The 16,881-nt window shown below is 38.6% G+C and overlaps 1 protein-coding gene across 1 annotated transcript in view; it reads right to left on the bottom strand.

Annotated features, from left to right (window-relative positions):
- ANKRD31 (ankyrin repeat domain 31) overlaps positions 1–16,881 on the bottom strand; it is a 65,992-nt gene that overhangs the window by 22,216 nt on the left and 26,895 nt on the right. Inside the window, exons 13-19 of the mRNA XM_065861371.2 lie at positions 14,905–14,966; positions 12,076–12,616; positions 11,280–11,525; positions 6,018–6,209; positions 5,019–5,161; positions 1,224–1,383; positions 646–746 (exon numbers count right to left, since the gene is read on the bottom strand). Coding sequence (XP_065717443.2) covers positions 646–746; positions 1,224–1,383; positions 5,019–5,161; positions 6,018–6,209; positions 11,280–11,525; positions 12,076–12,616; positions 14,905–14,966 — 1,445 coding nt within the window. The remainder of the gene's footprint in view (positions 1–645; positions 747–1,223; positions 1,384–5,018; positions 5,162–6,017; positions 6,210–11,279; positions 11,526–12,075; positions 12,617–14,904; positions 14,967–16,881) is intronic.

Genomic DNA, 16,881 nt, shown 5'->3' with positions numbered 1-16,881 from the left:
ATAAAGGCAGTGGGGGCACTGGTAGGACATGTATACACAGTGCCAAGGGTATGCTCTGCAAGGGGCTGTCACAGCCTGGTATTGCCCAGGCATTTAAATTAGTCCATGCTCAGAGTCTCACCTCTGAGCACACTGCAGGGATTAGACAGCGAATTTCACCACAGCATCACCCAGACAATGTAGACATAGCCTACAGGTACCAGCAAGAGCTCTCCTAATGTACAATTTGTGCAAAAATCTTCCTGGCTGTTTTAAATTATGATTAAACAATTTCTAAATACCTTGACTATCGTGAAGCAAAATCATGCTCTTTCCAAGAGCCATTTTGGAAATGTGAAGAAAAGCCTCAGATTTCTGACATTTTTTCAATCCATATAGGCAATAAGAAATGTATAGAAGTATCAGCTACTGTTTGCACAATAGAAGTGTGTCCACACAAATCACAAACAGAGAGAAGTGATAATACACACACTTATATACCGTAAACCACAGCTTATATACTGTAAGCCACTGCTTAATGCTGTTTACACATGCACTCTAAAGGGTTAACTATTTAAATAATATTTTTATGTTATTCAGTCAACAAAGGACCCTACACAGTACTACACTATGAAGCAGTTTAACAAAAGTTTTATCTGTATTTACCACACTGTATTTCTCATGTTGTGGCTCCAATGCTGCATCATCATATTCAAAGTAGTCATAACAATGACGTTTTGGTCTTAACCTATAGGGATATCTCCTCTCTTCACAATTAAGAAAAATAAATAGAATTTAAGATTAATTTGCAGGAGCATAATATATTAGATTAGCTTATATAGATTACAAAGATGCACTGGCAGATCACATCATAAAAACGTATCATAAAAAATTATCTTGTACATGCAAATGACATCAAATTCAGACAGCATAAGAAAGCAAGTCTTTAAAGCTGCCACTTTCAGAAATAGAAGGTTCCTATGGAAGGAAGTATGGATAATAACAAAAATCTGAAGAGCCAAATATGTCCTTACATCTCATTTTCTCAGGAATAAAAAAAATCCCCTTATCTATACTATTTTCTGGAAATAAATAAATACATAAATAGAATTCAGTAGTTAGCAGAGTTAAAAATACCAGTGCCAGGCAATATTCAGCTCCATAAATCAGCAACATTCCAATATGCAGTTTTTTCTTTAGGACTACCGGATAATCCTATGATTTACGTTATGAAACCAACATACCTGTAACTTCAGTAGTCTCAAGAGAAAGTACAGAGTCCATAGCACCATAAGACTTCACCAGTTCTTTCATTTCATCATCACAAGCTTTATCCAAAGCACTTTCCCCTGAAACATCCCTCTCACAGGGATTTGCTCCATGCTCTAGTAGAATCCTGGCTGCCTATTATATATTATTATTATTATTATTAGTGATAATTCTCGTCATGGACTTATAATACAATTACATGTGTTGCATCTATCATAAATCCCAAATAATAAAGGTACAAATAAGATACTCTAAAACCTCTTACACTTGCAGTTCCAACTAAACAAACAAGCTTAATTGGCTGTTATCAATACAGACTTGTATCTTACACTTCTAACTTTTCCATTAAAATACACAAATCATTAATAACGTCACTAAACCTACTGTCTTCATAGTATTGTCATAGAGACCAATTACAAAACTTCATATATCTAAATTAAATTGAACTGGTCAATTGTATTAAGAAAAAAGTGCAGAGAAGTGGATTCTTTTTAAGCATTTAATAGTGGTTTTCATTTTTTTGGTTCCATGCTCTAATGATTTTTTCCAAATTCCAAATCAATTGCAAGTCTGCTTAATTGTAAAATGTGGAAATGATGAGATGAGTGGCATCAGTGGAACCATCTACCCCTATAATACACAGAATGCTAGGAATCACAGAATGTCCTGAGTTGGAAGTGACCCACAAGGATCACAGTATCACAGTATGTTTGGGATTGGAAGGGACCTCAAAAGATCATCCAGTCCAATCCCCCTGCTGGAGCAGGAACGCCTAGGTGAGGTCGCACAGGAACACGTCCAGGCGGGTTTTGAATGTCTCCAGAGAAGGAGGCTCCACAACATCCATGGGCAGCCTGTTCCAGTGTCTGTCATCCTCATTGAGAAATTTCTTCTCAAATTTAAGTGGAACCTCTTGTGTTCCAGCTTGATGCCATTACCACTTGTCCTATCATTGTTTGCCACTGAGAAGAGCCTGGCTCCATCTTCGTGGCACTCCCCCTTTATATATTTACAAACATTAATAAGGTCACCCCTCAGTCTCCAAACTAAAGAGACCCAGCTCCCTCAGCCTTTCTTCATAAGGGAGGTGCTCGACTCCCTTAATCATCTTCGCTGCCCTGCACTGGACTCTCTCCAGCAGTTCCCTGTCCTTCTTGAACAGAGGGGCCCAGAACTGGACACAATACTCCAGATGGGGTCTCACCAGGGCAGAGTAGAGGGGAAGGAGGACCTCTCTCGACCTACTAACCACTCCCCTTGTAATACACCCCAGGATGCCACTGGCCTTCCTGGTCACAAGGGCACAGTGCTGGCTCATGGTCATCCTGTTGTCCACCAGGACCCCCAGGTCCCTTTCCCCTACACTGCTCTCTAATATGTAATTTCCCAACCTATACTGGAACCTGGGGTTGTCCCTGCCCAGATGCAGGACTCTACACTTTCCCTTCTTAAATTTCATCATGTTATTCCCCGTCCAACTCTCCAGCCTGTCCAGGTCCCGCTGCATGGCAGCACAGCCTTCTGGCGTGTCAGCCACTCCTCCCAGTTTGGTGTCATCAGCAAACTTGCTGATAGTACACTCAATTCCCTCATCCAAATCGTTAATGAATATATTGAATAATATTGGCCCCAGTACTGACCCTTGAGGCACTCCACTAGATATTGGCCTCCAACTGGACTCCGCACCATTGACTATCACTCTCTGGCTTCTCTCCTTAAGCCAGTTTGCAACCCACCTCACTACCTTATTGTGTAGACCACACCTCCTCAATTTAGCTGTGAGGATGCTGTGGGAGACTGTGTCAAAGGCTTTACTGAAGTCAAGGTAGACCACATCCACTGCCCTGCCATCATCCATCCTTCTCATAAAAGGCTATGAGGTTGGTCAAGCATGACTTACTCTTGGTAAAGCCATGCTGACTGCCCCTAATAGCCCTCTTATCCTTCATATGCCTTGAGATGGTGCCAAGGATAAGCTGTTCCATTACTTTCCCAGGGACAGAGGTGAGGCTGACCGGTCTATAATTACCCGGATCCTCCTTCTTGCCCTTTTTGAAGAGTGGAGTGACATTCGCTTTCCTCCAATCCTCGGGCACCTCTCCCATTTCCCAAGACTTGGCAAAGATGATGTCCTGTCCTGTCCATGCATATGACAACCCCACAGTTCACATCGTGTGTCTGAGGGCGTTGTCCAGTCTTTTGCTGAACACTGTCAGGCTCAGGGCTGTGACAACTCCCTGGGGAGCCTGTTCCAGTGCTCCAGCACCCTCTGGGGGAAGAACCTTTTCCTAATGTCCCACCTAAACCTCCCCTGGCACATCTTCCTGCCATAATTCAGATCATGTGGAAGTGCTGATGACATCAGAGCTTGGATGGTAAAGAATTTGCATACATATAATTTCTCATCTTTAGCATTTCTTCTTCTTTCTTACATTCAGAGGCCTGTTAACTATCACAAAGTTATCAGAAAGACAATATTCTCTTTAAGTTCAGAATCCTCCGCATTGGTTTTCCCCCACAATACTGAATAATTGCTTATAAGTTTTCAAGAACCCTGCTGATAGTTTGGCATGATGACTGAGAAATCATCCCCTTCATTTTATCTTTCCTTGCAGAAAAGACAAATGGCATGAATTATCAACTCTTCTGACAGAAATATAAGTGGTATGCTTGGCTCAACCTGGCATAAGCTTTTTACACTTAGTTCCCTGGAATTCATTGTGTCAAAACAACAATTTGTATATTTGTGTGCAGTTCTGGGCCCACGATTCAGGAAGGATGTGGAAGCCCTTGAATGCAGCCAGAGGAGGGCAACAAAGTTGGTGAAAGGGCCGGAAGGCTTGTCCTGTAAGGAGCAGCTAAGGACTTTGGTCTTGCCTAGTGCAGAGATAAGGAGGCTGAGGGGCAATCATGTCGCTGTCTGCAGCTTCCTGAAGAGGAGAAATTGAGAGATGCTGATCTCTTCTCACGGGGATTCAGTGACAGGATACGTGGGAATGGTTTAAAGCTGTGCCAGGGGAGGTTTAGATTGGACTTTATCAAGAGGGTGGTCAAACAACAGGCTTCCTAGAGAGGTGGTCGATGTTGCAAGACTGTCAGTGTTTAAGAGGCATTTGGACAATGCCCATAATAACACATGTTAACTTTTGGTCAGCCCTGAGGTGGCTGGGTGGTCGGACTAGATGATCATTGTAGGTTCTTTCCCACTGAAACAGTCTATTCTGATCTACAGTACCACAGAATGGTTTGGATTGGAAGGGACTGGTTAATGAAAACAATGGCTGATTTTTAAACAGCAGGCCTAGTTGTTGGTTTTTTTTTTTCCTTACAAAGAAGCTGTCGATGTCCCATCCCTGAAGTGTTCAAAGTCAGGTTGGATGGGGCTTTGGGAAAGCTGATCTAGTGAAAGATGTCCCTGCTCATGACAGGGTGGTTGGAACTAGATGATCAAATCAAGAATGCTTGATTTCAGTACTATTTTTCAAAAGCCCAACACATGGGAGAGAAATATGGGGACCTTCTCATTTTTTCTGATTTGTCTGCTGGCCTGAAAAAGTCAACTCACTGCACAATTTCAACTGTCACTATTGAAAAATATTTCTTTCTATAATTTTGTTAAATTTCAAGAATATTGGCTTATTTTCTAAATGCAAATCTACACTAAAATTGTATTAGTAAATTTGACTTTCCTTATTTAAACCAGGATTTTGCTTTGCTGACCCACTGCTGCAAATCAGGCTCAGGAAATCTAATGTAGAAGAAAAATGTACCTCTAAATAGTTGCCATGAACAGCATCATGTATTGGCAAAATACCATCCAGACTTCTGCTGTTAACATTAGCACCGGCTTTGAGTAATTCTAAGATCACTTCAGTAAATCCTCTACTGGAAGCTTCATGAATTGGTGTCCAACCTAATAAAAGCAAGATGACACATAATGTATGTATCTGATTTGGAAAGATCCTCACAGATCACTAATTAGTGATTATATATTTTGCTGCATTTGCTGTACTATGAGCAATGGACTACCCTCTTTAAGATAAATCTCATACAAATAATCATCTTGAAATGCCAAAGTAAATTAAATTTCCTGTGTAATTCAGTTTACTTCAGAGAAAAACTTATCCAATACTAAGCAGAAAAATCCTGTTTACTTTTCTATTACCCTACTAAAAATAATAAAAGAAACAAAACAATTGAGTAGCAAGACTCTAAAAACTCAGAAGCATAATAGTCTCATTTCTAATCCCAACGGTATTTTATAGTATCAAGTCTGCCAGACATCCAGAGTAGAATACCATCCATTCTGAGACTATAAAACAAGAAATGTGTTATACATTCAGGAAGAAAAAGAAAAACAAAATCTTCTAATCTGATTTTTGTTGTCATTTCCTAAGGATATAAAATTTGTGTGAATGTGCTTCACATGTGTACATATTCATGTGCATAAGCATTAGCTTTTCTGCAGAACTTTCAAGTCCGCTTTCCATACGTATTTCCAAAAAAGTGCTCCTCAGCAAAGGACCAATACCCGATTAATGCTCCTCCTGAGAAAAAGGCTTCATTACTTCCACAATGAGACACAAAATCCAGGGATTCACTGATTGTGCTTGCACTTGTTGCATGACTTCCTTTCCTCCTCACAATTACACCATAACTCAAGATTCCATAATTATATTTAAATTACACAAATCATATAACACTGTAAATACTGTAAACTATATAAAATTGTATCATAAAACAAGCCCATAAGAGAGGAATTTTCCAACCTGCATGGTCCTGTTCATTGACACAAATTCCAGATGATATTAGAGTTTTCACCAAAGACAAATCTCCTCTCCTGGCAGCAATATGCAGCTGATTCTCTCCTTTTTCATTTTTCCTCTGCCTGGTCTTTTCTCCAGCTCTTGTATTACAGGTGCCATGCAAAATTACAGCTTTTCTGGTAGACAGGGAGGATTCTAAACACATATTGGGTGTTCATTAGGCACCACAAAAAAATGTTTCATTATAAAGAAAGAATTATGCTTCATAACTCACTTGAATTAATGTAAAAGTGTACAACACTGTTGCCTTGATTACTCAACAACATTAAGTGACTACATCAAAAGGTTAGAAGGTACTGCCTAACAGCTCAGATCACAAGCATACCCTATGCAAAAGAATTTACAGTTCAAATGTAGATGACTTAACAAGGGTACAACGAACTAGGGATCAACAAAAAGGTAACAAGGTTGACGTTTTATACCATATAGAGGTATGTTGTATTTCTCCATGGGCTGCTTTCAAGTTACCATGCATGCCTGCTAAATATATAAAGCACACACATAAAGGTATTTAAGAAACTCTATAAAAGGCAAGACTTGACCACCTCTTTTGTGTTCCTAACTCTGTATCAGGGAACAGATAGGTTTCTGCATAAGGTATTTCTACAGCTTTGATGTGAAAAAGTCCTATGGATTGACTGCAAATCTTTGATTAATGTCTTGTGACATAGATGAACTGGCTTTTAATTAAACTTGTGCAAGATTGGACCCATCACTGTAAACATGAACTTGATTTAAACCTTTTATTGGTTCACAAAGTAAACAACATCCACTTTAAATGTTATGATGTGATTATCAGACAGGTCCTAATTCTAACACTTCAGGTAATAGACATATCAAATTGTTAAGAGATACGAAGAAAAAGCAGATTAAAAAAGTACTGATTCTGTATATAAAGACAATCCCATCTCCTCAAACTGCTATCAAAAAGACAGGGTTCATAAATCTTCAAAAGCTCTACTATGCATGACAGCTTTTCTAAACTCCTGTTCCTGCTGTTACTATGTTATCAGATTTTTTTAGAGGTTCACTGTGTTCTCTCTCTGATTTCTTGAAAATCCATAATTCAACCAAAAGAAGGAAGTGTAATGTTTTAAATAAGCATTTTGCAACTCCTATCCATGCGCTTCTTAATTATTCCTGTGAACAATTAGTTTCTGCATCCCAAGCATTTCCTCTTCTCATCAGACAAGCTGTCTTCTCAAATAATTTTCAGTTATCAGTATCCATTGCTTCAAACATCGCCCATGATTTGACAGCTGCCTTTCTTCAGGCTTCTCCTACCTTCTAGAAAATCTGCTTTTCTAAGGTTTCCTTTAAGGTAAACTACTGAGCCTGTCATTCAAGGCTGTTTCGAAGAACATGAAGGACATAGTGCAACTCTATTAAAGACGGACATATAGTGAGGATATATCCATGCTAACTATAAACTAGCTTCTTCATGCAATGCTGCAGCCAGACTGTGGCAGCGTGGAGCTCACTGGAAGCTACTCTCATCTGTAAGAAAGCATTCAGGTGGCCTTCTTTGCACAGGAGGGTGCTTGGCCCATACCCTACTTGCAAACACAAGGCTTGATGAGTTTTCTTTTTTAAATGAAAACTGAGGTTTTAGTGCTCACAGAGGGAGTCACATTATTAAAGTAACCCTCTAATCTGAGGTCTGCTTTCCTGTAAACTAATGTACTATGTTTTGCCTAAAAGCTTCTGGGTCTGAACTCTCAAAGCAATCATCTGCTTTCTGGTTCTTCTGTTTCTTCCCCTTTGATTCATGGAAGAATGTCCTAGGGGCTCTCTAGAGACACAGGAGAAAAAAAAGGTGCACAACAGCCCATTAAGCTAATGAACGTTAGCAATATTTACAATTATTTCTCTTCATTTGCAGCCAAGTTTTCCAGCTAAGTTGTCATGCACAACAGTTTTATTCATGGCTGTTAGGAAACATTTGCAAAAGCATAATGGGACATTAGTATGTGAATCACTAAATACTGGTTCTCCATGCAATGAATTGCCAGGTGGGTCATGAGCAGGAAAGATCAGGGACTTGACAAATACTAAATCCAGTCAATCAGTACACATATGAAGATAAAATTGAGAGATTACAGTAACCAGCAATCAGACTACATTAGGCTGACATGCCTCCACAACTTCAAGGACATCCTCCTTCAAGAAGGCATTGGAATACTTCAAAAATGGTCTATAAGTAATTATTTCCACAGATTAAAAGAACAGAAGCAAGCTGTTTGTACCTTCCTTCTGTATAATCAGAATAGGAATGTTGAGAGCCTAGCAAGTGACTGACTGTAGATGGAAGTGACACTGCCTCATTGAAGAAGAAAATATTTTTATTCAAGAATAAAATAATATAAGGAATACCCCCGGGACACAGGAACAATCAGATGAGATATAAAAGCCGGTTAATGAAGAAAAGGCATGAAACAGCAAAAATTCTGAAAACCCCGCAAGTCAGAAAACATTATCCCATCTTACACTTTTTTTTATGCTGCAATCTGAATGTCACTGCTCCAATCTCCAAAGCTATTAATGCCTCCAGCTGTATAAAGGGCTATACTTTCTCACATCACCTCTCAAACAAAAACATTCTCTTGGGACAAAGGAAATAACTATATTTTAGCTGAATAAAGAACTACTTGAATAATCTCTTTAGGGAGAGAAAGTAATCTGTGACATGTTATTCCAGAGGACACCAAAATATAAGACATATGTATGGAATAAAGTTTTTTTTAAATCACAACTCTATGCATAGGGGGCAAAAAATATAAACAAAACAAAACAAAAAAGTATTAATGCACACAGGCCTTCTTACAAAAACTAAGCAGGAATACAGGAGATACAGAAGAAAAACAACTGTAGGGAAAGGAATAATTTCTCTGTTCAATGTTTATTCTGCCAATAACAGATGATGACATATATCAGATATGTCAAGGGTTTTTCAAGAATGAAGTAAAAAGGCATTTCTACATCAGAAGGAACCAATTTGGAGACAGGAAAACTAAGTACTGACATTGCCAAATAGTAGAGAGCAGTAAGTAATAAAGAGCACCTATTCCTTTCTTTTTCCCTTCAACTTCTAAAAGAAAACATGAATTTGGAGTCCAGAAACTCACAAATGCGGCATCTTAAGATGGGTTGAAAACTAGGAACCACCTGAGACAGGAAGAAGAAGCAGTTTTCTGTACAGATGAAGGCAGAAGAGGAACAGAAGACTGTGACAATCAAAGAGAAAAGAATCAGCAGAAACTTCACACAGTTTCCTGGATGTTTTTTGGCATGTGTTACAGAGCATTGCATATTTTGGCTGATGAGTCCTTGATGCAACTTATAATACTAGTCAGCATATACACCAAGTCGCCGAGGAGCAGGAGGGTAGTAAGCAAACAACAAAAAGAGATAAGCAAATGAGTATGTTGACAGTATGCATGCAAATGTATCTGTCCGTATCATATGTGTGTGTGATTGGGTGGGCATGTGTATTTGTTATATGTATTATTTTAGGTACACATGCTGTTATGTACAAAGGTTTTAAAAGCATTTAATGGACGCAGGGCATGAATCCTATTGATTTTCAAAATATATACAATATACTTAATGCCAGAATTCATTTACATGCCACTCAAAGGCAACCAAAGTTTGATCAGTAGACCCCAGCAACACACAGCTGCAGTACAAGGAGGAAAATACATTTTTTTCTGCATACACTTGGAAAAAATAAATCAAATACTATATCCACAAACAAATACACATGCATTCACACATACTTCTATAAACCTACATAGACATAAAACACCTTTTCCTATATATTTATAGACAAAGCAAGGATTTACACTGACACAGTAGTTATTTGAAAAGTAAAGTTTCACAGAGTTGGAAACAATTACAACTAAACAGTTTGAAGAAGAAATGTCAGCAGAAAAATATTAATAATGCCTAGGAGGTATTTCACAATATATCCCACACTCAAGACGAAAAGCTGCATGGATTCAAAAACTAACCTGTCTTGGGAATTAGAGAGCAACAGTAAATGAGAAATGAAAGAATGGGATGTGAATGGCAGCAAATACAAATAAGGAGTTGTAGAAAACTGCTGTGGAAAACAAAAGAATACAAGGAGATAGTCACAGACAACTAAGGTCCTACGGTGGCATTATTTTAAAATCTGTCAAAACCAGAAAAAATTATTCCCAAACTCTTAATGTCTAGAGAGAAATGACAGAATTGTCTAGGACAATCAGAAAAGACAAATACTCTATTCTGTAACAAGGCAAAGTTACCTCTAATGACACAGTTCTTTTCAACACAAGCAGAAAGCAAAATAAAATGAGGATAAACATTTTTCAATGAGTTGTCCAGATAAATTACATTTTAAAGTTTTAAGAGAGGAGGGGTCCCATCTGAACTACAGGTTTTGATTTTAGTAAGTCGAGTGCTATGGTCCTCTGGTTCCAGAAAGAACCAAAGTACATGAGATGACTGCCAGCTTTACTAAAAAAGCATTAAGTGAAAAATAGTTGGGGGTGATGATGAATAATCAGTTGGACCAGGGCTCTACTGTGACAGTAAGGTTACAAGATAAATGCAACTCTTAGACACGGCATGAAACTGCTAAAACGAAAGCTGTATGTGCAGGCAGAAGAGAATATACCTAGCAGAGGACGCTAGGTCCTTATCCTCCTATAAGTAGGTTTGTTCCTATGCTACAGCTAAAACCAAATGTACCAGTATAATCAGAGCCCATGCTGATTTGTGCCTGATGAGAATACAGTCTATAAAATATAAATGTATATATGTGTGCCAAATATATGGAAAGATTTGTTTTCTTTGATCTGTGATATGTAAAATAGTTAACAGAGGACCAATTTAGTGTTATTGTAAAATATCATTTATGCAACATAGTTAACTAACGATCGATTTAACATTATTTTAAGCTCTTGGTTATGATCCTGCATCCTCTCAACCACAATGCTGAAAGACTAAAGAATGTAGAATAAATAAAACGGAGTAAGTATGTGTGTTCTGTAAAACAGAAGTTCTGGAAATATTTCAAGTATTTGGAACTCACCAGAGTATTTGCTCAACATACTATGCATGTTTTTCCAAACCTTCCCTTGCGCCTTCTTCATATATGTCTGGAAAAAAACCCAAACCAAAACAAAACTCCAATGTTTTTACAAAATATTAACTTTTCACCTGATTTCTTGGATGTTTGCTGTTCTGATGCCTGACTGAATTGTGACTGATTAGATGAAAGCTTGTTTTTGCTGCTGCTGGAAAATGAGGCTGCCTTTTGGCTTGTCTCCTGAGAGCGTAATCTTACTCTATTAGTTTGGACCACTTCTGTTTCAGTAAACTCTGCAAGCATGTTGGTCTTTGCATTTCCTTCTCTGGTTTCTTCAGTGCCTTCTGTTCCACTCACTCCAGCTAACACTCCTTCATCTGTTGGTTTAACAAAAGAACTTAAGAGTATTAATGGCATAACGCTCAGTAATTTCAGAAATTATAATTAATATAAAAACGAATGCCAAAATGACCAACTAGCCTAGGTTAAAATGCCTGAAGTAACTAATTTGATTTTTGAAAATACTTAATAAATCTTTTATCCACTATGCACCATATGTTAATGTACTGAGATTGAATCCAAAACAACACAAAGATTGTCTTGTGAAAATATGACCTATATTGATTCCTAGGTATTAAAAAAAAATAACATACTTCAGAATTTCATTCTCATTATTGTAATGACACATTTTGGTAAATACAATGGGGACTTGGATATAAAACAGCCCCCGAAAGCACAAAGCAAAAATTACTAACTAGTTAATCTGACACACTGGACTATGCCACAACGCATTCCACGTGTCTGCTATTTATTTAGGGCAAAATACATTCTCTGGAGACCAACAGCTGTGCATTTATCTTTAAATAAAATACACAGACCACTTACAACCAACTCATAAAATACTTATTTTCAAACAAAACACAGCACCTGTTTTCTGAGAGGTTTCTTTCTGCATATTTTCCACAATCTGAAATGAATAAGGAGACTTGTCATTTGCATTAACACCAAAAGGTAAAACTGGTGCTGAGTCAGTCTCCTGGAAATCCTCTCGTCTAATTTGAAGCGTGTCCTTCTCATGGAGTTGGAAAGCTACAGACTCAGTCTCTAAACTAGTCGCATTTTCAGTTTCGATGTGACATCCTGCAACACTTTCTTCTGCATTAAGCAGGATCCTCCCTCCTTTCTCTGGTTGTGAAGCCTTTTGTTCAATGGTGCTTAGTACACCAGTAGTAGAATTACAATGACTTCCAGAAACATTTTCTCCATTAGTAGCTGCCAAAAGCTCACGTGCTAACAGTGTTTCTGCATTTGCTTGAGGTCTCTGTTCAATGCAGCTGGTTCCATCTTCAGATATATTAGTATAAATGCTCCGCACCTCATTTACAGTAGTCTGTCGTAGTAAATCTGTGAGGTCTGAATCCACAAGATTTGTACACACTGGTTCTGAATAATCTGTATGTAAGGAATTCTGTTTGAACAAATGCAAAGGGAGTCTCAGATCCACTAAATTTGTTCCCATTAACATCAGATTTAACTTGATTGTCAAGTTTTTCAAAGAAATAATTTGTTCTGAAGGTGTTCTTGTATCAGTATTTAGATTCCTGTCACTCAAACTGCTACTGTTACTCTGCCAGAGACTATGTTGATCACTGTCATACCTCCCGACTTCTTGTCACAACTTTGAAACAGATACATCATGAGAGGAAGTCGAAGCACCTAAGTACTGACTGAGAATCAGGTTGTCTTAAATCAGTAGTCTGACTACTTTGGGCAGCCACTTTTTCTCTAGAAACCACTGATGTGGGGCAACACAAACCAGGGATCTTCTCCCCTGTTACAACAGTAACCACTTCTGCCCTTTTCTTCTGTAAATAGATTTTCACTACTGCAACTATTGAATTCATGTTCCTGTTGCAATCCTGTTTGACTTAGCTTAGCTTTACCTACAGCATTAACTGGAGTGTAACCATTATGAGAAACAGCAACAGAGTGGCACATTTCACTGGGTCCAGCATCAGGAAAACACATTTTCTGTAATTTAATTGTTCATCGGTTTATAAGTAGACCTAAATACAAGGTTCCATCTAACATGAAACATTACTTCTGAATAATTTTACTCTTGGTTGTAGCCTCTACTACGAGACTAACAGATCTATTTGTCTTTTTTTGAACTTTGTTTTGAAATTTGTTTTTCTCCCTTCAGAATCGTGAAGAATTTTATTTTTTGTATATTTCACCAAATTTGTTTTTCTGTTTTTTAGCAAAACTTATTTTGATGCTTTAGTACCATCATATTGAACTGTGCCATCCACAGCTAATTCTATTTACAAAACACGCCATATACTTAATTTCATTTTCTGATAAACTGCTATACTATGTACTAAAACTGTGCTGATTTCCTCTGCCTGTGAAGCTTCTTAAAACAGCAGGACAAAGAAATTAAGGAACTAAGAAATATCTTTATGGAAGTGTAAAAATTAATAGGTGAAATCCAACAAGTATTACTGAAGTGCTTTACACTTTTATTTCTTTCTGAAAACTGACCTGGTTTCAAAGCTCTGCCTCTAAAGAATTAAAACTATATTGCTTCTGTGGTCATATACCAAAGCTACAGTTTCACATTTCTGGCAAACCTGTCTGCAAGGACTCTAGGAAGTTAGAAAGAAAGGGAAATTACATAGTAAAACCACACAGAACTAACTCATGGCAACCTCACAACAAAACTACTCCAAAGGCCAATGACTAACTAGAATTATCCTCTTGATTACTCTGTATCTGGAGACAGAACCAGAACACAAACATTGCAACAACCCACACAACTAATGAAATCATCAGTTACGCAGCCACAGTAACAGGTTTTCCCAATTACATATTTACAACACCTTACACTTGGAGAATACCCTTCAACAATCGACTAGTGTTTTAAAGTGCAATCTAAGACTATACATCATGCATGCTGTTATAGCATAACATTTCTAAGGACACAGGAGACCGCACCACTGTTAGTAACAAGGACAAATATCATAACCACATGAATTTAGGAAGCAAAAGTGTATGTGCAGACTGTATTATATGTTATAATTACCAGTTATAATTGTTCAAAGAGGAGAAAAGATGAGTGGGCGAATACAGCTTTTAGTATCAAACGCTGTAGTGCTATACACAAACAAATTAAGACCCAACTGGCTGATCATGGTGTCCTGTCTTCCTGCAAGGCACAAGCTCCTCCCGCATCTTACGGAAGTCTCAGGGCATGACTGTATAACCAAGAACAAGCAAGACAGTGGCTCCCTAACCCTTTACTATGCAACCCCAAAACAACCTGCTACACAGAGACAAGAAGCAGTTATCCTACTGCTACAAGTCAGGCATCATTTTGCAGTTTCAGTCAGGTTTCTGCAAGTACAAGGAGGCACTGATGTACTGTGCTTATTGTAAATTACCTCTGCAGCACTTCCAAAAAGTCAGCAAGAACCACTGTACCTGAAGGGCAGCCAATTGCCTCTGTCTTGCGTCTTCATGACACTGCAGCTTATCCCAGTACCAATAAGGATCAGCAACTGCTCGCCAAAGAATTAGCATGACATTGAATATTACTCTGTTTCAGTCCCTAATGGGTATGAAGCATTTTGTACCTTATGATTTGATTTTGAAACATGTCAGAAACAGACATCTGCTTTAGTTTAGTGAAGACTGTTACTAAGCCCTTACTTGTTTAGCATCAAATAAACATCAAGATTCTTTGTAATGATGTACCTGGTACAGGTCTGTATTCTCTGCAATTTGAGTATTCAACTTACTTCTTGAGTCACCTCTACCTGAAACGAAAGACAGAAAGAAACGAGAATTGAAAGAGACCATAATTCTTTACATATATACCATCTTGTGACCATACTCTTGTGTGTAATCATACTTACCACAATAGCTATCCAGAAAAATTATCAAGCCATAAGGCTTTTATTAGAATCTAAAACATATCAATATATGCAATACATATTAAAATCTCTGAGTCTGATCTTTGTTGCAGATGGCATCTTGTACAAATCAGGACAGATGACAGTAAAGTATGACATTGTGCTTCCAAATTTTTTTGAAGATTACTGACCTGAGCAATTCTTTTGAATCTTAGAGGAGCTACTACCTTTCCTTAACTTCTAACAGGCTTTCCTGATCCCCAAGAGACTTTTCTGAAGCCAGTGATGGTGGGATGATAGCCTAGCTTACATATTTCCCTGTATAGCATATTTGGGCAGGGAAAAGAATGGAGTAGCTAAAGACAAGTCGGTGGTGTAAAAACAGGCAGGAACATTCCCCAGTACCAATTCAGTGTCTTGCTGATGGCTTAGTGCTCCAGCTACTCACTGTGCTGACGAAATGGCATAAAAAGACAGTAGCAGCTACCAAGAGCTTACCCTAGACACCAATATACTTAATCCATGCAAACTCTGTTTACTTCTGGCCAATATGTTCTTAAACCTAGACTAGTCACATCATATTGAAAAAAATCTAGCTAATCATCCTTTGTTACTTTGTACTGCAATATGAAGCCCAACCCCAGCCCTAAGATTCACCCAGTAACTCATGTTGGAACCAGCCTTAAATTTAACAGGCATTTCACAGCATCTCAACTCTTCCTCCATCACTTCCGGGAATCTGCCATGCCAGATGTTAACCCTAGGTTTAGGACCACTGTTAGTCCACTCAATCCTGCCAGTCTTAGTCTTAAATTAAGAGCAATGGCCCAGCTGTTGAGCACTGATTAAGCCAAACCATAATCTAAACCATTATTTTGAACGTATTTTTAGCCCTCAATAACACCCTGTCCTTCTAACCCTGGTGTGTCATCTCACTGCTTGTCACAGGCAAGCCTGATGTTATCCCCTCTCCCTTCAAGGCTAGTTTAAAATTCTGTCAACGCATGCCACTGGCTTGTGAGGAAAGACCATCTTTCCCCTTTGAGAAAGGTGAACCCCATCTGATGTCAGCAAACCTGGTGTCACACAGACCATCCCATTTTAGAAAAACGCACATTGTTGTGGTGACATCAGCCATGGAGTCATGCATTAATAGACTGAGCCCATCTTTTTCTTCCAGGGTCGCTGCTCACAACTGGGAGAGGGAAAAATTACATGTGCTCCAGATTCCCTTGCTAACCTTCCCAAGGCCATGAAGTCTCTTTTGGTTGCCTCTGCACTGTGTGTTGTGGCTTCATCACCACCCACATGGAAGAGCAATAATGGTAATAGTCTAACGGTTGAAGACTCCTTCCAGACTTCAACATGTCACAGCCCACACTGACCCATTGGTGTCCAACAGTCCTAATTTAAACTCTAATCAAGGCTTATCTTGTGGCACATCTTTGTACCTGCCCCTGACCAAGCAGCCTCTTCTCAACTTAGTTCTTAAGACTGTAGAAGATCCAACTCTCACCTTAGCCAAAATGTTCACCCACTGAATCCTTGCAAGCTCACTATCACCTACAGTAGTATTACCCTACTCCCACACACAACACTAGCAGTTAAGGCGTGGCAACTCCGAAGATCTAGATCTAATGCTAAATCCTCCATTTTTTTATCTTACGGATGCTTCAAAATGCAGTCTCTATGTCAGTTTAGAACCAAATTTTATCTCTAGTTCTAAGCCATACCTCAACCATCAGCAAGTTCAGCCATGCCCCATCGTACACTTAACTAGGCAACAGCTACTGTGTTTCACATTTTCGCTTCAAATGTA

This window comes from Patagioenas fasciata, chromosome Z (assembly GCF_037038585.1).
Source record: "Patagioenas fasciata isolate bPatFas1 chromosome Z, bPatFas1.hap1, whole genome shotgun sequence".
NCBI classification, from domain to species: domain Eukaryota; kingdom Metazoa; phylum Chordata; class Aves; order Columbiformes; family Columbidae; genus Patagioenas; species Patagioenas fasciata.
This window is presented reverse-complemented; position numbering and strand designations above follow the sequence as displayed.